Raw genomic sequence first — 24,474 nt, forward strand, 5'->3', positions numbered from 1 at the left:
AAGTTGAAAGACAGATTACCATGGCTAATATTTGACTTCTTAATATGTGCATGTGAGAAATAAGACAAATTCTTCCATTAAAAATTGAAGGAAACACACCTATCAATGTCTTTCCCTGTCGGAATTTGAGGTATTGATGATTCCAAGATTACAGAAAGTCTCTGTCTTTCTGCCCCACTGCCAAAGAAGAAGCCATAATTGGTCTGTGCTGGTTTCCAGGTTGTTTATTCTGTTTATCTCTAACATGTTCTGCTGCCATGCCGCAGCTCTGTCCTGCAGGGCAGCATGTGGGGCTCTGCCCTCAGTGGGATGTTACAAACATTAAATACCAGAAACTCCCTGGGCTGGATTTACAATAACGTGCCAATATCTGTCACCTATGTTGAACAGTGTGTCCCCAGCCTGAACCAACAGAAAAATGCCAACACCACAGTGAAACATGGAGGGCATGAAGAAGGAGATAAAGGACAAGACACACCCAGTTTTCTGCATTTGTCCTCTTTGAACCACTAATCTAGAGTCCTAAAATTTTACTTTTGCACCCATGCCACACTTAATTAATACTTATATCAAACACTCAGGACTTGTAATTCATCCTGTAAGATTGAAAACTGTTTTGCATGGACAGAGATCACACACAGTGTCTCTGGAGGCTCTGTCCAGGGGGGTTTCTGATCCCCTGTCAGGGTCCCAGACCTTCCAGGGCAGACAGAGGGAAGCTCTGGATGCCCCCATTTCCTGTCGAGTTGTAAAAATAAAAGGCATGTATGGGACAGCCAAGCAAATGTAAGAGCTGTGGTCAGATACCACCAGATACAAAGGCCCAGCTTGAGATCAGTACAAAGAACAAGACAATAATGTAGCATCTGCAGAAAGGAAGGGATCAGGCTCCTCTGGATTACAGCTCTTGGAGGAAATACATAACCTAAATATTAAAAGTAGGGATGTAATGAATTTCCTTATTGCAAAGCTCCCATTGTGACATTTCAGATTGGAACACATAAGGATATTAATTAAATACATTACATTAACATGTAAATACCCCACGACTCTCAATAGAACTGCAGTAATATCTGTTAAGACACACATATTGGGAAGGAGCAAATTGCATTACATTATACTAGAAATGGACACTGAAACCTCGTATCCATTAGCAGTCTTTCACACACAGAGCCCAGTATTTGCATATCCTGCCTCTAAAATCTTGCATATTGTTTCTTGACCTTGATACTTTGAAAGAGGCTTCCATCAAAATGCCGGTTATTCAGACCATTTCCCTTCATAATGCACCGGGATAACCTATGGCCCTCGAAAAGGGGTCCTTAAAACTCTGTACTAAGAGGAAAGAAATATTTGTCTGCCAAATATATCTCAGAGAAGAAGCAGGAAGGAGGTGAAACACTACAGGTCCATCAAAAGATACTGAGGAAGTGAGGATCATATGATACAGAAACAGCTTCATAAAAAAAGCCCTGCAGGCAAGAGCAGTCTCCCTTATCCTGCATCCCTCACAAGCTGAAAAACTCAGACCCGACCGCACGTCCATTATGGTGCACTAGGAAGCCCCGCAATTAGCACGTCCCTAAAAGATACTTTTCCATCCTTGTCAGCAAACATCGATCTGAAGGACAGAGAAAAGCCGGAAAAGAGTAGAGAAGCAACAGAATAAGGAATAGTGGAGAAAAACTGGTACGGGGAACTCACCGGGACAGAGGCGGAATCCACGGGACGAGCGCCGGCAGGATCGTGGTCCCCGAGCAGCGGCGCGGGCTCGTCGGGCGGCGGCCGGGCCGGGAGGGTGTCGCAGCAGCTGCCGGCCGAGAAGCGCAGCTGGCTCTTGCGCGAGTCGGCCGTGAGCGACACCTCGTGCGAGTAGGACTGGAGGAAGGCGCGCACGCCGTCGATGCCCACGAAGTGCGACACGGGCACGCCGCGCAGGGCGCCGCTGTCCGCCGGCAGCAGCTGCTGGCGGCGCCAGCGCCGCAGGCGCAGCGCCAGCAGCAGCAGCAGGAAGGCCACGAAGAGGCACGACACGGCGGCCACGGCCAGCACGAGCCAGCGCGTCAGGCTGGCGGCCGGCTCGCCCGGCGCCGCCGCCTCGTCGGCCGCGCTGCCCAGCTCGGCCAGCAGCTCGGCCACGCTCTCGGCCAGCACCACGCTCAGCGTGGCCGTGGCCGACAGCGCCGGCCGCCCGTGGTCCTTCACCAGCACCACCAGGCTGTGGCGCGCCGCGTCGCGGGCCAGCGGCGAGCGCGCCGTGCGCACCTCGCCGCTGTGCAGCCCCACGCGGAACAGCCCCGGCTCCGTGGCCTTGGCCAGCTCGTAGGACAGCCACGCGTTCTGCCCCGCGTCCGCGTCCACCGCCACCACCTTGGCCACCAGCGCGCCGGCCTCCGACCAGCGCGGCGCCAGCTCCACGCCCGACCACGCGGCGCCCGAGCCCAGAGCTGCCGCCGCCGGCGGGTACAGCACCTGCGGCGCGTTGTCGTTCTCGTCCACGATCTGCAGCCGCACCGACACGTTGCTGCCCAGCGCCGGCGCGCCGCCGTCCTCCGCACGCACCCACAGCTGCAGCTCGCGCAGCTGCTCGTAGTCGAAGGAGCGCAGCGCGTACAGCGCGCCCGTCTCCGCCTGCACCGACACGAACGACGACAGCGGCGCGCCCCGCACCCGCCCCTCCGCCAGCCGGTAGCGCACGCGCGCGTTCTGCCCCCAGTCCGCGTCCGTGGCGCGCACCCTCAGCACCAGCGCGCCCGCCGCGTTGTTCTCCGCCAGCCGCGCGCTGTAGCGCTCCTCCGCGAACACCGGTGCGTTGTCGTTCACGTCCAGCACCCGCAGCGCCAGCACCGCGCTGCTCTGCAGCGCCGGCGACCCGCCGTCGGCCGCCCGCACCGTCACGTTGTACTCTGACACCTGCTCCCGGTCCAGCTCTCTCGCTGTCACCACACTGTAATAATTGCCTTTCGAGCTCTGCAGCCGGAACGGGACATCCTCATCCAGCGAGCAGTGCATCTCTCCGTTGGTCCCCGAGTCCAGATCCTGCACATGCAACAGGGCAACCACCGTCCCCGTTGGGGCATCTTCGGAAATCGCGCTCAGTGCTGATTGCACCAAAATCTCGGGCGCATTGTCGTTGACATCTGTCACTGTAATAATAACTTTCGTTATGTCAAAAAGCTCACCTCCGTCATGTGCCTGAACCTCAAGTTCATGGGAGGAGATTTCCTCGAAGTCCAAATAATTTTTCAGCATTATTTTTCCTGACACAGAATCCAGGTGGAAAAGATCAGACGCCTGGGCTGAAATTTTATGGAAGCTGTATTTCACGAGCCCGTTCAGACCCTCATCGGCGTCCGTTGCCGTGACGGTGACGAGGACGGATCCCACGGGCACGTCCTCGGGCACACGCACCGTGTACTCCGCCTGGCTGAACACGGGCGCGTTGTCGTTCGCGTCCAGCACCGTCACGCGGATCCGAGCCGTGCCCGTCCGTGCCGGATCGCCGCCGTCCATCGCCCTCAGCACCAGCTCGTGAAACGCCGCCTCCTCCCGGTCCAGCGCCTTCGCCAGCACCAGCTCGGGACGCTGATCGCCGCCGGGGCCCGCCTGCACGGCCAGCGAGAAGTGCTCGTCGCCGCTCAGCTCGTAGCTCTGCAGGGAATTCCGGCCCGCATCCGGGTCTCGTGCTTCTCGGAGGGGAAACCTCGATCCCGGAGCTGTCATCTCGTTCACTCTTAATTCTTTTTCCGTCTCTCTGAAGCTGGGGTCGTTGTCGTTAACGTCTCTGATTTCCACTTCTATTTCATAGAACTTCATTTTCCCCTCTACTATCAGCTCACAGCGCAGCACGCATTGCTGCACACTCTCGCACAGCTGCTCTCTGTCGATCCTCTCTGCCGTCACTAAATGTCCCGTCTTCCCGTGCACAGCAAAATACTGCGTCCTACCCTTGGAGACAACACGGACGGCATTATCGCGGATCTCTGGCAGCTGCAGCCCCAGGTCCTTGGCCACGTCGCCCACGAACGAGCCCTTGGGCATCTCCTCGGGCACGGAGTAGCGCAGCTGCCCCCACGCCGCCTCCCACGCTGCCAGCAGCACGGCCCAGAGCAGAGCTCGCTGCCGCCGGCCCCAGCGCCTCCCCGCCCCGCACATCTCCGCAGCGGCACCGCAACACTGCCGGGAGCTTTCCGCCGCCGCTCACCGATCTGGCTTCACGGTGCAGCTCCGGCGCTTCGCTCCCGAGCGCTCCTGCCAGGCCCTTCCGACTCCCTTCAGCACGTCTCGGCACCGCGGGAACGACCGCAGACTGTTCCGCCGCCGACTCACACACCGGGAGAGCGAGAGAGCCGGGCCGCAGCGGGCGGGGCTGCGGCGCTCCGAGCTCCTCTCGCTCCTCTCGGTCAGCAGCGGCGCCCGCAGCCTCCTCCCGGCACTGCACGCAGTGAGATGTAAGGTAGTTATTTTAATAGGACCTACGGGGTATTACGAGTCGTACCGCAGTAGTACAAAAGCAGAACTTTCATCACAAATATTTTTAGAAAACATGATGGAATGACCGGCGCAAGGGCAGCGAAAGAAAACCGTCTGTGATATACAGCTGTAGGCTACTTCATCACTCTGTGCCGACTGTATCTACAACTACCCAGGAGACTGGAAAGCTCATGTAATGAATTATATTATACATTTTATACAAAATTAAATTCAATCAAATAATTGTATAATCCCTGGAAGATATTTTTCTTTTTTCAGAAATTAGGATGCAAAGGGCTCGTTAGCAAAACCTTGTTCAAATTATTGTGTATTCATGTAGCTATGGCACATTTTCACCCAAATACTTTCAGGCAGCAGGAAAAGAGACTTGCAGCTGTACACCTCAGCCTCTGATGGCCTTTGATAAATTTTCAAATATACCTGATTCAAGAGCCTGAACTGTCAATTTGCGATTCTCCTATGCATTTGATATCTATATTTGTAGAGCCTCATTATCCTTTAAAATTGACATTCATAAGAAATACTGGGAGGGAGGGGCGGAAGAGGAACCAACCAAAAAAACAAACTAACAAACAAAAAAACCTCACTAAGAGAACGGATTCTCTATATAGGGTCGAAACACCTCTCTTTTTATAAAACTGATAAGAAAGAAGCCACTGGAACAACACCAACAACAACAAAAAAATACTATTTTCCCCCCTGTTTGAGGCTACAGTCTTCATCGACACCTGTATATGAAGGAAATACTAGGAATGGTGAAAGCAAAAGAGGGAACTACCAGCCAGAATGGAAAAAGAAAATAAAACTAGCAAAATGAACTCATCCCGCTAATGGTACCAGTGGTGCCATTTCTGCAACAACGTTCCCGCAAAAGATGAGAGACAATCTCTTTTTTTACTCTAGATGGAGAACCTGTCACTGTTTTACCTGTAAGAAACGAGTCTTTCTGCAGTCCAAGACCGAGCAAGTGTTAAACAAGGGGTATGCGGCCAGCTTTTAACCAAGTCCTAGAGTACATTTTCAGGATAAACAGATCATGAGGGGAAAATCTGCAAGAGCTTGTGCCTGCGTTATTTCCCCAATTCCTTCATGAAAAACAACGAATCTCCTGCACAGTTAGGATTCCCCATCACGGTTACTATCTCATACGATTTTAGTCAACTCTAGAGATGCAGACAGTGCCTCTTAGATGAATCTGAAGCTGTGGCCAACACAGAATCAAGCGCTATGGCTAATTGCCTGTTCTAAGAAAAAGAATTCACCTCGTTCTTTTATTCCTACTTAGAGATACGGACCAGCCATTCCAACCTACACTACCCGGGGAAACCCAAGGAAAAGAGGGCAACGGCTGGGAAAGATTCAAGGAGAACAGCAGGAACTCGCAGCTCTGCAGAAAGAACTGCAGAGAAAATAATGACTGGAATAAACAACCAACCCCGCCTACCACTCCTGAAGAAAACGTATTCCCAAATACATTCGACACTCTTCCAGCAAGGGAGGAACAACCTGTAATTTTTCCTTTCATGTCGAAAATGCACACATCTCAGGAAAAAAAAAAAACGTAAATAACACGCAAACTCATGCCCTGTCCTCCTAAAAAACCAAAAGTGTTAATTCGGAATTCTGTTACATAGAATCAGTGGATCTCTTTCTGCAGAGCAAGAATCCGTGTTCTCCGATGAAGTCACAAATAATTGTCACAAAATCCTTTGAAAAATCATGAGTGAATTATATATATATATGTGTGTCACTAATGCTGTCATTTCTACAGGAGCATTCCCTCAAAACATGTGACAATATACGGCAACTTTGGAAACAGGATTAAAACACTCGTTTGCATCAGATAAATAATACTAGAGGAAAAAACTTGTCAGCCTCAATAGACGTAAAATATGTGATGTAGCCTTATCTCAAAACATGGGAGGGCAAACTGAAGAGGGTTAGAACAACATGTAAATTCTCCAATAAACAGAGCCAGACACATGTTCCCTTTTGGACTAAATAACAAAATAAAATGGACCGACAGCTAATGGCCGGATCATGACAAGTGTAGCAATCTGGGAAAACAGAGAAAGCCTGTTAAGAAAGGCACAAGGATAACAGCAGGAACTCACACTTTTACAGAGCTGTGGTGCGTCCGGATTGAGAGGCATTTCTCCCTCGGCGGTGTTTCTACTCGAGATGTGCTTCTCCAAGGGCTCCCCGCTCAGAAGCTCCTCCGCCGACAGGACGGGCACCGGCGGCGGCGGCGGCGGCCAAGCGGCCTCGGGCACGGCGCGGGCCGGCGCCGCCACGCACAGGTTGTAGGAGTAGGGCAAGGTGCCCTCGCAGAAGTCGGCCGGGAAGGCGGCGCCGGCCACCGAGAAGCGCTGCGCGCCCAGGCAGCGCAGCACGGCGGGCGGCCCGGCCCGGCGCAGCCGCGCCAGCACGGCCAGCGCCACGCTCAGCACCAAGAGCGCCGAGAGCAGCGCCAGCGCCAGCACCAGGTAGAACTGCAGCTCGGCCGCCGCCGCCGCCGCCTCGGCGCCCGCCGCCCGCTCGCTCAGCTCCGGCAGCGCCTCCTGCAAGCTCTCGGCCAGCACCACGTGCAGCGTGGCCGTGGCCGACAGCGCCGGCTGCCCGTGGTCCTTCACCACGGCCACCACTCGCTGCTTGGCCGCGTCCCGCTCGGACACGGCCCGCGCCGTGCGCACCTCGCCGCTGTGCAGCCCCACGCGGAACAGCGCCGGCTCCGACGCCTGCACCAGCTCGTAGGACAGCCACGCGTTGCGCCCCGCGTCCGCGTCCACCGCCACCACCTTGGCCACCAGGTAGCCGGCCTCGGCGGAACGCGGCACCACCTCGAAAGGAGGCGGCGCCCCTGCCGCCGCCTCGCCCGCCGCCGCCGCCGCGGGCCACAGCACCCGGGGCGCGTTGTCGTTGCGGTCCAGCACGAAGATGCGCACCGTGGCCGTGGAGCTGCGCGCCGGCGAGCCGCCGTCCTGCGCCCGCACCGCCAGCGTGAACTCGCGGCACTGCTCGTAGTCCAAGGAGCGCTGCGCGTACAGCGCGCCGCTCCGCGCCTCCACCGACACGAGCGGCGCCGCGCCCGCCGCGCCCGCGCTGCCGCCCGCCAGCCAGTAGCTCACACGCCCGTTGGCGCCCGCGTCCGCGTCCCGCGCCTGCACGCGCAGCACCAGCGCGCCCGCCGCGTTGTTCTCCGCCACGTACGCGCTGTACGCCGCCTCCTCAAACACCGGCGCGTTGTCGTTCACGTCCGACACCTCCAGCACCAGCTCCGTGCTGCTCCACAGCGCCGGCCTGCCCCGGTCCCGGGCCACCACCGTCACGCGGTGCTCGGACGCCTGCTCTCGGTCCAGCGCGCCCGCCGTCACCACCTTGTACGAGCCGCCCGACGACGCCACGATCGACAGCGGCGCCTCTCCCGACAGCTCGCACGACACCTGGCCGTTCTCGCCGGAGTCCGGGTCGTTCACGTTCAGCACGGCCACCACGGTGCCCACCGGAGCGTCCTCAGGCACGGGACTCGACAGTGAAAGAATCGTGATTTCGGGCGTGTTGTCGTTCTCGTCCGTGATGTCGATCTGCACTTCACAATGATCTGTGAGCCCGCCACCGTCCGTCGCCTGCAATCCAAAAACGTATTTTTTTTCTTCCTCAAAATCGAGGGGACCCACAGTTCTGATCTCTCCAGTCTCGCTCTCAATAGCGAACAATGAGAGCACCTCGTCTGGGACGTTGCTGAAGGAGTAGGAAACTCGCCCATTTGAGCCCAAGTCCGCATCCGTGGCTCGCACCCGCAGCACTGAAGATCCCACCGGCAAATTCTCTGCCACTTGTGCCTCATATACGCTTTTGCTGAACACAGGGGGGTTGTCATTTGCATCTGTCACGTTGATGCGAACCAGGACAGTCCCGGATCTCGCAGGTTCCCCGCCGTCCACTGCTGTCAGCACCAGCTCAAAAGAACTCTGCTTCTCTCGGTCCAAAGCTCTCTCCAGTACTAATTCCGGCTGCTTCTTTCCACCCGGCTTTTCTTTCACTGACAGTGAGAAGGACGGGTCGCTCGTGAGTTGGTAAGTCAGCAGCGAGTTGCTTCCTAGGTCTGCATCTCGTGCCATTTCCAAAGGAAAACGAGAACCGGGAGGGATTAATTCACCAATCTCGAGGTCCAGAGCAGCGTTGCTAAAAAGTGGGGTGTTGTCATTCACGTCCTCAATGGCCACCTCGACTTGGAAAACGTTCAGCGGGTTGTGCACCAGCACCTCAAAGCTGACGGAGCAGGTCGGCGACGCACCGCACATCTGCTCCCGGTCCAGCCTCTCGTTCACGTACAGGTTCCCGTTCTCCTCACTCACCGTGAAGTATTGCAGCTGCTTCTTGCCGGCAGACGCCACCTGCAGCTTGCGCGCCGGCAGCTCGTCCGCGCTGAGCCCCAGGTCCCGCGCCAGCGGCCCCACGAGCGAGCCTCTGCCCAGCTCCTCGGGGATGGCGTAGCGGAGCCGCTCGGCCGCCGCCCGGCCCCACACGCACAGCAGCACCGCGGCCAGCAGCGCTCGCCCGCCGCCCGGCCCGCGCCTCTGCCGCCGCCTCACCGCCATTCTCTGCCGCCGGCGCTCGCCGCGCTCCTGCCTCCCGCCGCTGCCCCGCTTCCCTTGCAGCCGCTCTCGCCACGCAGCGCAGGGGCCGCCGCAGCGCAGCCAGCCCGCTCGGGCCGCCTCTCCCCGCCTCTCGCCGCCGCCGCCGCTGCTGCCGGTGGCGGTGCCGCTGCCGCTGCGGCCGGCGCCGGGCGAGCGAGCAGCCTGCGGGGGCAGGACGCTGCGGCGGCGGCGGCGGCGGCTCCAGCGCCGCTCGGCGGCGGCCAACAGCGGCACCCGGAGGCGCCGCCGCGCCACTGCAGCCGCCGGACGGCCGCGCTCAAGGGGGCCCGGCTTGGGCGGGGCTCGGCGGCGGCACCGGGGCCGGAATTTGTTTCAGAGTGACATCAGCAAGGGCAGAAGCGCTTGCTTATTAGGACTCCAAAGGATTTGAAACTTTTGGGTGCTTTTAGGGCATCTCCTTGAATTGCAATGTATTGTTAGAAGCAAATAATCATGTCAGAGTGATAAAGAATGTAATCAAGGCTCAGCTTTAATTTAAGGAAATTATATTAAAGCTTGAGAAGACTCTTAAGAGCTTTTAAGTACTCTGTTATCTTGAAATCGTGTTTCTTTATCTGGGACTAATTAATTTGATAAATCTATGAACCTAAATCAAGGTTTATAGTATTATAACAGCACATATTTTTTTCTTTGTTATCCACAGATATTCCTTAATTTTCACCTCTTTACTCCAGAAGCTGGCAAAGGAAAAGTACAAAGCCACATCAAATCTTCCATAGATCTTCAGCAGCCTATCAAGAACCCTCTAGTTGGCATCTCCGCCCTCTTATGGATCAACTCAGCTTGTTTCAGCTACAAATTTGAGGGTGCACTCAATCCCATTGTCTATGAAAATATGAAATGGAATCAATCCCAGTACAGGCCACAGGTATGAAACACCATGCTGATTTCCTCTTGGACGTTAGGCCATTGACTATAATTCTGTTCAGGTGACCATGCAGCCAGTAGCTCACCCATTGAACAGTCTCCTGTACAGTGGCCACCAGATTCTGGGAGACTGTGTGGGAAATACCCTGCACATATTCTCCCACCAGCCCCTACTCTGCTCATGGAAATCATGGCTGGTGACCACTCTGCCCATTGAGGACTGCAGCAGAGGTCGTGTTGTATTCTTTTGTTACAAACAGGAGTGCCTGGGTGATGCACATATGAGTATGAAACTCTTCCTTTTTATGGCTGTAAAACTCATAGGTGTGTATGTGAACTGTACTTGCACTGATGTCACCTTCCACAAAAGACCAGACACCCTGAGGCTGATCTCATGACAAGCAATGCAAATTTAGAAGCACAGAGAAATGAGCATATCAGGTGCAACATTTCTTAGGCTCCACTTAATGAGTAGAAGCAGCCCAACTTGCATGGTGCACCATCCAGCACACACTTTTGTTAACTGTGATATATAACAAGAAGGGAAATTGTTGTCTGTTCTATAGCTTCCCTGTATTCTCTCCAGATTTACACAGCTGTTGAGTTAACTTCTGGCAGAACTTGTCATGATGGGATAAAGAAAAAAGATTAAACCAAAAAGGGTGGTTCATTTATCTGCTCTGCATCATTCTCATAAGGAAATTAAGGATTCTAAGGCACATAAAAGATGAATGGCCAAAGTAAAAGAGGAATAGTCATCAAACTTAAAATGACTCATCAAACCAATAGCTCAGAGGAATTATCCTCCCCTCTTTTATCACACACACAGTTCCAGAGATGCACCTTCTACAAAGGTCATGTTTACATCTATTCATCCAGACACAAAGAGAATTCAAAGCTACCTTTGCATCTCCTGCCTTTGACATCTGCTGCAGCAAGAGGCACTAATACAGCACATTCCTAAAATGCTGTTAACCTACATACACGGAAAACAAAAAAGACAAAAGGTGGTGAGAGAGACCCAACAGAAAATCTTGCTCTTCACTGCAATTGTTGAAATTTTTACTCTTCACATTGCTGAAATTCATCCTTGAGAGCACCCAGAAGGGATCAATATCTCAATGTACCGATGACTCCGGCTTAGCTTTTATATTTTTCAGATTCTGTTCTTCTTTAGAGTGTAAGTCTAGGCTTCATATTAGGGGATGGTGAGCTCTCTTCACAGAGTAGGGAGACAAAACAATTCCTTCCCTAGCTGGGGACCAAGGACAAATGATCAAAATCTCAAGCTCAAGAGCACAAACAACAGGAACTGAAGAGAGAAAAACAAGAAGGATGGGATTTCATGGACTGGAGATGTAATTGGAAAATTAACCCCAATATGCAAATGGGCCAGAACTTATAAAAGTGAGAGACCCCGTGACTTGTTGTCCATTTATTTGTGGCCATTTGGGTTGTGCTGCCCAACGTGGATCCGTTGAGGCCTCTTAATAAATCCCTACTTCTTTAGCCCTGTCTAGTCCCTATTCCAGGCCAGCCTTCAAAAGGCATCAGTACAAGTGTGGGCCTCAAGTCTTACCCTGGACTACAGAGTAGGGGGTTCATTTTAGGAAATACTCATCACCTTTCAGAAAATATGTTTCTTCTGGGTAGCTTGCTCACCTACCACAAATATGAAGCCATAAATTTAAATATGTTATGGATAGGCCTCCTCCTCAAGCTCAGTCTTTTGAGAAATTACAATAGTTTGTATTTTAACTTCTGCTTCATAATGCACACACAAAAAATTCTGTTCTAGGTGCCTGAAGTATTTGCTGCAAAACAACAATCACCATGTCAAAAGCAAAAGCACCAGAAATGAGGAAAAAGGCAACGCTTCTTACAAGAAACAAAGGCCTGAAAGGAAATCTAGTTATACTTATGAAGAAATTCTGCATCACTACATGACAAGAAGGTACAGATGGCTAATGGAGGTTTCACACAGGATTATTAAGTTATTCTACCCATGCATCATGGTTTTACATGAACATTTATTGTGAAAAAGCTGTATTGATAGAGAACTGCCATTGTCTTTTAGGACACAGAAATCAGGATCATAGCAGAAAAGGCATGGGTCTTGGTATAATGCTTAAAATCAAACAATTTCTCAGCCGAAGCCACAATGACCCACCTATTTTCCTGGTTCAATGGCAACCTCTCACCCTCTTTGCCCTGCATTTACAGCCCTTAGTTGGACCTTTGACATATAACAACAAGCTTGCATATGTTACACATGGGGAAAAGAGCATTTAGTTCAGTTTCCTTATGAGGAAGCATAAATTTAGCAAACTGCTTAATATTTAGTGACGGTCACCTTCAAAGCAGTGATGAGAATTTCTCTTCCATCCTGATATTTATAGGATTTTGGTGTTTGCAGGACTGTTTTTTTGGTATTTGCAGAATTGCCACTCATAATGAGGACTAGCTTTACTCCTTAAACAACAAAACAAACCAAACTAAACCACAAAAAACTTTTAAAAACCCATCCCCAAGATGTGTATCAAAGAAACCTTGTCTGTAAAAAGTACACACAAGACTCACAGAGGAGCTCACACCATACACCCCAGACACTGCCATTTCTTTGTGAAAAAGCCTGGAACCACAGCTGTTGGCATCATGTAACAACTAGGGCAAACTGAACGTTTATACCTTCCATATAGTCACAACAAGCTATATTAAAGTTAGCTCCTCCACCTCTCTGTCTTGACAGAGGGAGCTCTTCTCCCTGTCCAAGCAGCACAAACCAGGAAAGCTAAAATTGCAGATGGACATCAGTAAAAGAAAAATTTCACACACAGCTGATCAGATCCTAACCATCACAACATGGATCCATGCACAAAGGCTATTATTTTCATCCTATTAATTTGAACTAATGTAAAATGTCTTAAAGGATGTAAGCAGACAGCAGCTCAGTTAAAGAAACAGTTGTCAAAATATCATCTCAAGCACATCATTCTTCTTCAGCACATGGGCTCTTTGAAAGTGTGTGACTCTAGCACCCTTCATGTAAAATGTGCTGAACCCACAGCTTGGCCACTCGAGTCCACAACATGCAATATCAAAAAATAAGAAACCTTCAGACTCGTTGTCAGAAGGCCAGCAATAAAATCTGGGAATCGACAAAAGACATGGCATGTCTCCACATGCCAGTACCTCCTCACACAAAGCACCCCAAATTCTCTCTCCAAACCCTTCACGGCTCACATGGTTATCACAGGTCTTCATAATTCACCGAGAGACATCACCAAAAGAACGATTTCTCCTTACCACGGTCCATATTTGATTTCTCACTTGTACATGTGACAAGCAAGAGCATTTTGTACAGAGGCATTTCAAGGAAACCCTTCTGTGAAAACCTTTCTCTTTCCAGCTGTAAACATGAAAGGCAAGTATAGAACAGCCAGGCAAATGCAACAGATCTGATCTTTCACACACTATCTGACAGAAAGGACCACATTCAGACCATCAAAGGATAGAGGCAGGAAGAGAAAACCTGCAGAAAGAAAAGGATCACAACACACTCTTCTAGATCACTTAACTAAAAGTAGATAATTCATTCAGATGTTTAGCAGGTAGTGAATACAAAGCTTGTTCTACCCAAATTTCCCCATGGTATTTGCCATAAGTACATGATTAAACTGTGAAGTTACAAAATTATGATTAAATGCAAAAACATACAAAGAACCTCCCAGGGCTTTCCATACACATGGAATAATATGTCTTCTAGCCAAGTATCTGGGGAAGGAAAACCTCACATTTTAGACAGGCACTGAACAAGGAAAAGAGGAAAATATTCCTTTGTGTACTTTAATGGGCCCTCATGCACAACTCCTAAGAATTGCTTTACTATCCTTTACAAAATCCATGGTGTTCCTTGACCCTCATAATTGACACCACTGGCCAGTCTCCCAGATAACTTCTCTTCAACATGCCAGAAAATCTCACCACAAACTTTACATAAATATTTTTGTAGGTAGGAGAATGTATATATCTGGTAACAGCAGTTCCGTGAAGAAACCTCAAAGTTCTAAAACTACAAGAGCTGTGAACCTCAGGAGAGATTCTGTCAATGTATATATCCTTGCGATCCTCATCTTGTTATACCTCCTCTAGTTCCATGGACATATCACCTCTCACCTGTCAATAGCTCTTGCCAAAGTACGTATTTTAAAACCAGGGGGTACACTGCCCATTTTCAACGCTGCTCAATAAAAACACACAGGCCCAAAAGAAGGACCCTCAAACAACCAACAGCATCTCCAACCACCTTTTAAACAGAGCACTGCAACCATGACAACTTCAACACAAAAAGAGGCATAGAAGTTCAGTTCATCACTGAAAAATGCTTTGCCATCCACATCAGCAATTGCAGAAAACAGAACACGGGAGAAAAGAACAAAGGCAAGAGACGAAAGCATCAAGAAATAAAATAGTACGGGGAACTTACCGGGAGAGCAGTGGGGTCCACCGGTGAGTGGCCGGCAGGATCGTGGTCCCCGAGCAGCGGCGCGGGCTCGTCGGGCGGCGGCCGGGCCGGGAGGGTGTCGCAGCAGCTGCCGGCCGAGAAGCGCAGCTGGCTCTTGCGCGAGTCGGCCGTGAGCGACACCTCGTGCGAGTAGGACTGGAGGAAGGCGCGCACGCCGTCGATGCCCACGAAGTGCGACACGGGCACGCCGCGCAGGGCTCCGCTGTCCGCCGGCAGCAGCTGCTGGCGGCGCCAGCGCCGCAGGCGCAGCGCCAGCAGCAGCAGCAGGAAGGCCACGAAGAGGCACGACACGGCGGCCACGGCCAGCACGAGCCAGCGCGTCAGGCTGGCGGCCGGCTCGCCCGGCGCCGCCGCCTCGTCGGCCGCGCTGCCCAGCTCGGCCAGCAGCTCGGCCACGCTCTCGGCCAGCACCACGCTCAGCGTGGCCGTGGCCGACAGCGCCGGCCGCCCGTGGTCCTTCACCAGCACCACCAGGCTGTGGCGCGCCGCGTCGTGGGCCAGCGGCGAGCGCGCCGTGCGCACCTCGCCGCTGTGCAGCCCCACGCGGAACAGCCCCGGCTCCGTGGCCTTGGCCAGCTCGTAGGACAGCCACGCGTTCTGCCCCGCGTCCGCGTCCACCGCCACCACCTTGGCCACCAGCGCGCCGGCCTCCGACCAGCGCGGCGCCAGCTCCACGCCCGACCACGCGGCGCCCGAGCCCAGAGCTGCCGCCGCCGGCGGGTACAGCACCTGCGGCGCGTTGTCGTTCTCGTCCACGATCTGCAGCCGCACCGACACGTTGCTGCCCAGCGCCGGCGCGCCGCCGTCCTCCGCACGCACCCACAGCTGCAGCTCGCGCAGCTGCTCGTAGTCGAAGGAGCGCAGCGCGTACAGCGCGCCCGTCTCCGCCTGCACCGACACGAACGACGACAGCGGCGCGCCCCGCACCCGCCCCTCCGCCAGCCGGTAGCGCACACGCGCGTTCTGCCCCCAGTCCGCGTCCGTGGCGCGCACCCTCAGCACCAGCGCGCCCGCCGCGTTGTTCTCCGCCAGCCGCGCGCTGTAGCGCTCCTCCGCGAACACCGGCGCGTTGTCGTTCACGTCCAGCACCCGCAGCGCCAGCACCGCGCTGCTCTGCAGCGCCGGCGACCCGCCGTCGGCCGCTCGCACCGTCACGTTGTACTCCGACACCTGCTCCCGGTCCAGCTCTCTCGCTGTCACCACACGGTAGTAGTCATCATAGGATTTCTCCAGACGGAACGGGACGTCCTTGTCGAGCGAGCAGCGCACATCACCGTTTGCTCCCGAGTCGCCATCCTGAACATGTAGCAGGGCAACAACAGTTTCCGGAGGGGCATCCTCCGAGATCTCGTTAAGAGCCGATCTCACTGAAATCTTGGGCACGTTGTCATTGACGTCTATCACGGTGATCACCATTTTTGCAGTATCAGAGAGATCTCCTCCGTCATGTGCCTGAACTTCAAGTTCATAGGACGGCATTTCTTCGAAATCCAAGTTGTCCTTAACAGTTATTTCTCCTGAGTCAGAGTCCAGGTGGAAAAGTTGAGACGCCTGGTCTGAAATTTTATGGAGGCTGTATTTCACCTTCCCGTTCAGACCCTCGTCGGCGTCCGTGGCCGTGACGGTGACGAGGACAGAGCCCACGGGCACGTCCTCGGGCACACGCACCGTGTACTCTGCCTGGCTGAACACGGGCGCGTTGTCGTTCACGTCCAGCACCGTCACGCGGATCCGAGCCGTGCCCGTCCGTGCCGGATCGCCGCCGTCCATCGCCCTCAGCACCAGCTCGTGAAACACCGCCTCCTCCCGGTCCAGCGCCTTCGCCAGCACCAGCTCGGGACGCTGATCGCCGCTGGGGCCCGCCTGCACGGCCAGCGAGAAGTGCTCGTCGCCGCTCAGCTCGTAGCTCTGTAGGGAATTCCGGCCCGCATCCGGGTCTCGTGCTTCTCGGAGGGGAAACCTCGATCCCGGAGCTGTCATCTCGTTCACTCTTAATTCTTTTTCTGCCTCTCTGAAGCTCGGGGCGTTGTCATTAACGTCTGTGATTTCCACTTCTATTTGATAAAAGTTCATTTCCCCCTCCACTATCAGCTCACATCGCAGCACGCATTGCTGTACACGTTCGCACAGCTGCTCTCTGTCGATCCTCTCTGCTGTCACTAAATGTCCCGTCTTCCCGTGCACAGCGAAATACTGCGTCCTACCCTTGGAGACAACGCGTACAGCATTATTGCGGATATCTGGCAGCTGCAGCCCCAGGTCCTTGGCCACGTCGCCCACGAACGAGCCCTTGGGCATCTCCTCGGGCACGGAGTAGCGCAGCTGCCCCCACGCCGCCTCCCACGCTGCCAACAGCACGACCCAGAGCAGAGCTCGCTGCCGCCGGCCCCAGCGCCTCCCCGCCGCGCACATCTCGGCCGCAGCACCGCAACACTGCCGGGAGCTTTCCGCCGCCGCTCACCGATCTGGCTTCACGGTGCAGCTCCGGTGCTTTGCTCCCGAGCGCTTCTGCCAGGCTCTTCCGACTCCCTTCAGCACGTCTCCGCACCGCGGGAACGACCGCAGACTGTTCCGCCGCCGACTCACACACCGGGAGAGCGAGAGAGCCGGGCCGCAGCGGGCGGGGCTGCGGCGCTCCGAGCTCCTCTCGCTCCTTCGGTCAGCAGCGGCGCCCGCAGCCTCCTCCCGGCACTGCACGCAGTGAGATGTAAGGTTATTTTAACAGGACCTACGGAGTATTACGAGTCCTACCGCAGTAGTACAAAAGCAAACTTTCATCACAAATATTTGTAGAAAACATGATGGAATGACCGGCGCAAGGGCAGCGAAAGAAAACCATCTGTGATATACAGCTGTAGGTTACTTCATCACTCTGCGCCGACTGTATCTACAACTACCCGGGAGACAGGAAAGCTCCTGTAATGAACCTGTCCATTTTATACAAAATTAAATTCAATCAAGTAATTGTATAATCCCTGGAAGATATTTTTCTTTTTTCAGAAATTAGGATGCAAAGGGCTCGTTAGCAAAACCTTGTTCAAATTATTGTGTATTCATGTAGCTATGGCACATTTTCAAACAAATACTTTCTGGCAGCAGGAAAAGAGAATTACAGCTGCACACCTTAGACTCTGATGCCTTCGATAAATTTTCAAGTATACCTGTTTCAAATCAATTGGCAAATCTCCTACACACTTGATATTTATATTTGAATCTTAGAGCCTTATTATCCTTTTAAATAGACATTCATAAGAAATATTGTGGAGGAAGGGGTGGAAGTGGAACCAACCAAAAACCAAATTAACAAACAAAATAACAAACAAACAAAAACTCTAAGAGAACGAATTCCCTTTACAGGGTCCAAACATCTCCGTTTTTATAAAAAGGATAAGGAAATAGGAAACAGGCCGTAGTCTTCGTCGACTCCTGTGTACGAAGGAAATACTAGGAATGGTAAAAGCAAAAGAGGGAACTACCAGCCAGAATGGAAAAAGAAAATAAAACTAGCAAAATGAACTCATTCCGCTAATGGTACCAGTGGTGCCATTTCTGCAACAACGTTCCCACAAAAGATGAGAGACAATCTCTTTTTTTACTCTAGATGGAGAACCTGTCACTGTTCTATCCGTGAGAAACGAATCTTTCTGCAGTCCAAGACCGAGCAAGTGTTAAACAAGGGGTAGTGCCCAGCTTTTAACCAAGTCCTAGAGTACATTTTCAGGATAAACAGATCATGAGGGGAAAATCTGCAAGAGCTTGTGCCTGCGTTATTTCCCCAATTCCTTCATGAAAAACAACGAATCTCCTGCACAGTTAGGATTCTCCATCACGGTTACTATCTCATACGATTTTAGTCAACTCTAGAGATGCAGACAGTGCCTCTTAGATGAATCTGAAGCTGTGGCCAACACAGAATCAAGCGCTATGGCTAATTGCCTGTTCTAAGAAAAAGAAATCACATTGTTCTTTTCTTCCTTCTCAGAGATACGGACCAGCCATTCCAACCAACACTACCTGGGGAAACCGAAGGAAAAGAGGGCAACGGCTGGGAAAGATTCAAGGAGAACAGCAGGAACTCGCAGCTCTGCAGAAAGAACTGCAGAGAAAAATAATGACTGGAATAAGAAAACCATCCCTGCCTACCACTCCTGAAGAAAACGTATTCCCAAATTCATTCGACATTCTTCCAGCAGGGAGGAACAACCTGTAACTTCTCCTTTCATGTCGAAAACGCAAACATCTCAGGAAAAAAAAAAAATAAATAACAAGCAAACACATGCCCCGACCTCCTAACAAACCAAAAGTGTTAATTCCCTTTTTGAAGTTCTGTTATGAAGAATCTGGAGATCTCTTTCTGCAGAGCGAGAATCCATGCTCTTCATTGAACTGACAAAAAATTGTTTAAAAGACCTTTGAAAAATCATGACTGAATTATATATACATCCCATTAGTGCTGCCCTTTCGGAAGAATCATTCCCTCAAAACATGGGACATTACCAGGTAATTTTGGAAACAGGATTAAAACGCAGGTTTGCATCAGACAAGTAATACTAGGGGAAAAAAAACTTGTCAGCCTCAATAGATGTAAAAGAAGCAAAGAAGACTTCTCTCATAAAATGGGAGGACAAGCAAAAGAGGGTTAGAACAAAATGTAAATTCTCAATCAATATAGCCAGGTACATGTTCACTTTTGGAATCAATACCGAAATACTATTGACCGACAACTAATGTCCAGTTCTCGACAAATGGATCAATATGGGGAAAATGAAAAAGCCTGTTAAGAAAGGCTCGAGAAACAGTTTATGGTATGACAGACCTGTGGTACATCGGAGCCGGCAGGCACCACTCCCTCGACGGCACTGCTGTTCAGGCTCGGCTTCTCGCAGGAATCGCCGCCCAGAAATTCCTCCGCCGACAGGACGGGCACCGGCGGCGGCGGCGGCGGCCAAGCGGCCTCGGGCACGGCGCGGGCCGGCGCCGCCACGCACAGGTTGTAGGAGTAGGGCAAGGTGCCCTCGCAGAAGTCGGCCGGGAAGGCGGCGCCGGCCACCGAGAAGCGCTGCGCGCCCAGGCAGCGCAGCACGGCGGGCGGCCCGGCCCGGCGCAGCCGCGCCAGCACGGCCAGCGCCACGCTCAGCACCAAGAGCGCCGAGAGCAGCGCCAGCGCCAGCACCAGGTAGAACTGCAGCTCGGCCGCCGCCGCCGCCGCCTCGGCGCCCGCCGCCCGCTCGCTCAGCTCCGGCAGCGCCTCCTGCAAGCTCTCGGCCAGCACCACGTGCAGCGTGGCCGTGGCCGACAGCGCCGGCTGCCCGTGGTCCTTCACCACGGCCACCACTCGCTGCTTGGCCGCGTCCCGCTCGGACACGGCCCGCGCCGTGCGCACCTCGCCGCTGTGCAGCCCCACGCGGAACAGCGCCGGCTCCGACGCCTGCACCAGCTCGTAGGACAGCCACGCGTTGCGCCCCGCGTCCGCGTCCACGGCCACCACCTTGGCCACCAGGTAGCCGGCCTCGGCGGAACGCGGCACCACCTCGAAAGGAGGCGGCGCCCCTGCCGCCGCCTCGCCCGCCGCCGCCGCCGCCGGCCACAGCACCCGGGGCGCGTTGTCGTTGCGGTCCAGCACGAAGACGCGCACCGTGGCCGTGGAGCTGCGCGCCGGCGAGCCGCCGTCCTGCGCCCGCACCGCCAGCGTGAACTCGCGGCACTGCTCGTAGTCCAAGGAGCGCTGCGCGTAGAGCGCGCCGCTCCGCGCCTCCACCGACACGAGCGGCGCCGCGCCCTCCGCGCCCGCGCTGCCGCCCGCCAGCCAGTAGCTCACGCGCCCGTTGGCGCCCGCGTCCGCGTCCCGCGCCTGCACGCGCAGCACCAGCGCGCCCGCCGCGTTGTTCTCCGCCACGTACGCGCTGTACGCCGCCTCCTCGAACACCGGCGCGTTGTCGTTCACGTCCGACACCTCCAGCACCAGCTCCGTGCTGCTCCACAGCGCCGGCCTGCCCCGGTCCCGGGCCACCACCGTCACGCGGTGCTCGGACGCCTGCTCTCGGTCCAGCGCGCCCGCCGTCACCACCTTGTACGAGCCGCCCGACGACGCCACGATCGACAGTGGCGCCTCTCCCGACAGCTCGCACGACACCTGGCCGTTCTCGCCGGAGTCTCTGTCCCTCACTTTCAGCAGGGCCACCACGGTGCCTATGAGAGCGTCCTCGGGCACCGGGCTCGAGAGCGACAGAATCGTGATCTCAGGTGGGTTGTCATTTACGTCCAGCACCTCCACCTCCACCTTGCAGTGTGCCACCAAACCCCCTCCGTCCTTCGCCTCCACAGCCAGGCTATACGCGCTCGTCTCCTCAAAGTCCAGTGCTTCCTGCAGCGTGATAGACCCGCTCTCTGTATCGAGCACAAACTTCTGATGTGCCTTGTTTGTAATTTCCCCGAATCCGTAGGTGATGCGGGCGTTGGTGCCTGCATCGGCATCTGAGGCTGACAGGTTCAGTACTGCCAAACCCGGCGGCACGTCCTCTCGCAGGGTCACGCGGTAGCGCTCCTGCTCGAATATGGGTCGGTTATCATTTGCATCCGTCACGTTCACCCGAATCTGAACAGATCCGGACCTCACGGGGTCCCCGCCGTCAATCGCCGTCAGCAACAGATCAAAGGAGCTCTGCTTCTCTCGGTCCAGTGCTGTCTCCAGAATTATTTCCGGCTTGCTTCCATCCGGGGTCTCCTTCATGGCTAGAGAGAAGGTTGGATTGCTGGTTAGTTGGTATGTTAGCAGTGAGTTTCTACCCACATCAGCATCATGGGCAACCTCCAGTGGAAAACGAGTACCGGGAGGAATCCATTCACCAATCTCGACGTCCACAGCAGCCTTCCTGAAGGTCGGGGAGTTGTCATTCACGTCCTCGATCGACACTTCGACGTGGAAAATGTTCAGAGGGTTCTTCACCAGCGCCTCGAAGCTGATAGAGCAGGTCGGCGACGCACCGCACATCTGCTCCCGGTCCAGCCTCTCGTTCACGTACAGGTTCCCGTTCTCCTCACTCACCGTGAAGTATTGCTTCTCCTCGCTCAGGCGCAGCTTGCGCGCCGGCAGCTCGTCCGCGCTGAGCCCTAGGTCCCGCGCCAGCGGCCCCACGAGCGAGCCTCTGCCCAGCTCCTCGGGGATGGCGTAGCGGAGCCGCTCGGCCGCCGCCCGGCCCCACACGCACAGCAGCACCGCGGCCAGCAGCGCTCGCCCGCCGCCCGGCCCGCGCCTCTGCCGCCGCCTCACCGCCATTCTCTGCCGCCGGCGCTCGCCGCGCTCCTGCCTCCCGCCGCTGCCCCGCTTCCCTTGCAGCCGCTCTCGCCACGCAGCGCAGGGGCCGCCGCAGCGCAGCCAGCCCGCTCGGGCCGCCTCTCCCCGCCTCTCGCCGCCGCCGCCGCTGCTGCCGGTGGCGGTGCCGCTGCCGCTGCGGCCGGCGCCGGGCGAGCGAGCAGCCTGCGGGGGCAGGACGCTGCGGCGGCGGCGGCGGCGGCTCCAGCGCCGCTCGGCGGCGGCCAACAGCGGCACCCGGAGGCGCCGCCGCGCCACTGCAGCCGCCGGACGGCCGCGCTCAAGGGGGCCCGGCTTGGGCGGGGCTCGGCGGCGGCACCGGGCCCGGGTTCCGCCGCCACCGCCGACAGCAAGAGCAGACCCACTTGCTTAACGACAGGGAGGAACCCTTATGATTGCACTACCAATTTCCATGCGATATTGCATTGTAGCTGCAAGAGACATGGAAACAAGTATTACACCTTATCAAAGATTTTTTCACACTCTGGTTTCAGATGGCACAAAAATCAGAAAGGAAATATGTGCTCCTAAAATACAAATTGTTTTCCTCATGCACATTCAAAGAATTGAAGCCAAAATTTATAAATAAGTTTGCTGAAATAATTGACAATATAATTGTTCCTGTGGTGGCTCAGATACTGTTTGCTCATCACCTGTGCAAAACCCATGTAAATCAAAAGGACGTTTTTGCAGTGATTAACACTTGCAGAGAAATATGAAGCCCAGAAACGGTGATTCTGCTCTCAGATAAATGACAAAGTGCATACAAATGGCAGAGACTAAGAAAGTGCAAAGCAGTACAGACTCTGTCTTGTGTCTGTCCCTAGACTGACTCTCCTTCCATACAGAAAACCTTCTGTGCTTTTGGTGGAAACTCAAAAAAAACGGTCTGCTACAATTCTTGATTTAATATTTCCATAGTTTTGATTTTCCTAATGTCTAGGAAAAATTTCAAATATCTCCCCAGTCCGTTTTAGGACTGCAAAATCATCTGAATGGTTTTCAATAAATTCTGAAGACTCATATACAAACACCAAACTTCCATCTGACCCCATCAGAGATGTGGAGATATTTCAGTGCTGTGATTTTATGGTGCTTTACCACAAGACAGCCTTAAAAATTCTTTCCCAGAGCATGTGGAAACTCACTGAGGCCTCAAGGTGCAAGCTAGGCAAGCTGCAGGAATATTAAAGGACTATGAGGTCCCTCTGACTGGACTAAATGACTTTACTAAGCAACAGAACAACAGAAATCCTTGGTACTCACAATAGCAAAGAAGCTAAACAAAATACCTCCCACTGCCATCCATGGGGCCAATCATTGGCTACTGTGACATGTCAGGGCCTGAGCAGTGCAGGAAATCACAGACAGCAGCACGTAGCTGTGTAATCCTCAGAGACACAAGAAGAATCCCCAGGGAAGTGGAATTGGACAGCAGCATTTTACAGCTACCCACTTGAGTTAAACAATTTTTCATTTTCTTCACACACAACATTCTGTCTTCATTTGGTTCTCAATGGAAGTTACTATTTCCTGCAAGGCAGCACTCATGAGGGGGAAAGAAACATGAACCATGGCCTGCCAGGAAACAGAGCCTGAACTGAGACCCAAGGTGGAAAATGTAATTACGACATTCATGAACTCTTTATCAAGCTATGCACTTCCTCTCTTATCACATGCACAGATCCACAAAGATGTGAGTTCTCCTAAGGTCATTTTTACATCTCCTAACATATGACAAAATTAGAACAGAGATGAACGCCCTTCACAGGTCCTCATTCCACATCAGCTGTAATAACATGTCAAGAAAAGAAAAAAGGAACCCACACAAGCATTGCATGTATACAATAGGAGTTCTTTCAGAGAAACTCACCAGGAGGAAATCTCAGCCTTTTCTGTGGGCAAGGAAATTCATCCCTGAGAGCACCTGGAACCCACTGAGGTCTCAGGCTGGAAGTGTTACCCTGAAATCTTCTTCTGGACTACAAGTGTGACTTGACTGCATCAAACACTCAAGAGCTTCACCAGCTTTCCTGGCCTGGCCATGCCCCACAAATTTGAAGGCCTAACTTTGAAGGCCTCGATTTAAAGGCCTAACAGAGTTTGAAGGCCTAACAAAGTTTAAAAGGCCTAACTAAATTTAAAACACCGAACTAATTTTAAAGGCCTAACAGAGTTTGAAGGCCTAACTAACTTTGAAGGCCTAACTGAGTTTAAAGGCCTAACTTTGAAGGCCTAACATGTGTCATCTGTAGCAAGTACATAAGAAACACATATAATATACACAGGTATAACACTCCAAGTAATTTCTTTGAAGAAAAAGCAAACAAAAATGCACAGAACCATAATTATGTGATCCATTTGACAGCTAGGGAATACTGAATATCCACACCAACCCATTAGATTTTTCAGCAGCTCTTTCACCTGCCCTGTCTCTGTGCAGGCAGAATGCTCAGACATCACCCAACAGGGACCCCTTTGCAGACAGACACCAGTGGAAGAAGTTTTCCACACAACTTCTCCTTATGGAGAACAGGGATCACAACACAGGTCCACCCATATGGACTCTGCTCATCACTGATACTTGAAGAAATATAACATGTTCTAACAGGCAT

The 24,474-nt window shown here is 53.5% G+C and overlaps 1 protein-coding gene and 2 pseudogenes across 3 annotated transcripts in view; 1 reads left to right on the top strand and 2 right to left on the bottom strand.

Annotated features, from left to right (window-relative positions):
- Positions 1 to 21,983, bottom strand: part of LOC110481538 (protocadherin gamma-C5) — a 216,632-nt gene extending 194,649 nt beyond the window's left edge. The window contains exon 1 of one of the 2 annotated variants that reach the window (XM_085591120.1): positions 19,364 to 21,983. In XM_085591120.1, coding sequence (XP_085447246.1) covers positions 19,364 to 21,823 — 2,460 coding nt within the window. In that variant the 5' untranslated portion in view covers positions 21,824 to 21,983. Of the gene's footprint in view, positions 1 to 6,608; positions 9,256 to 19,363 lie in introns of those variants that run through there. The other variant, XM_085591107.1, reaches the window with a different exon arrangement.
- On the bottom strand, positions 727 to 6,600 carry LOC146766124 (protocadherin gamma-A5 pseudogene; annotated as a pseudogene). The gene has a single exon (XR_014958264.1). The product of XR_014958264.1 is annotated as a protocadherin gamma-A5 pseudogene (transcript).
- On the top strand, positions 14,708 to 15,490 carry LOC146766125 (uncharacterized; annotated as a pseudogene).
- Positions 21,984 to 24,474: the final 2,491 nt, after the last annotated feature.

Source organism: Lonchura striata, chromosome 13 (assembly GCF_050655825.1).
Source record: "Lonchura striata isolate lonStrDom1 chromosome 13, ASM5065582v1, whole genome shotgun sequence".
Classification (NCBI taxonomy): Eukaryota; Metazoa; Chordata; class Aves; order Passeriformes; family Estrildidae; genus Lonchura; species Lonchura striata.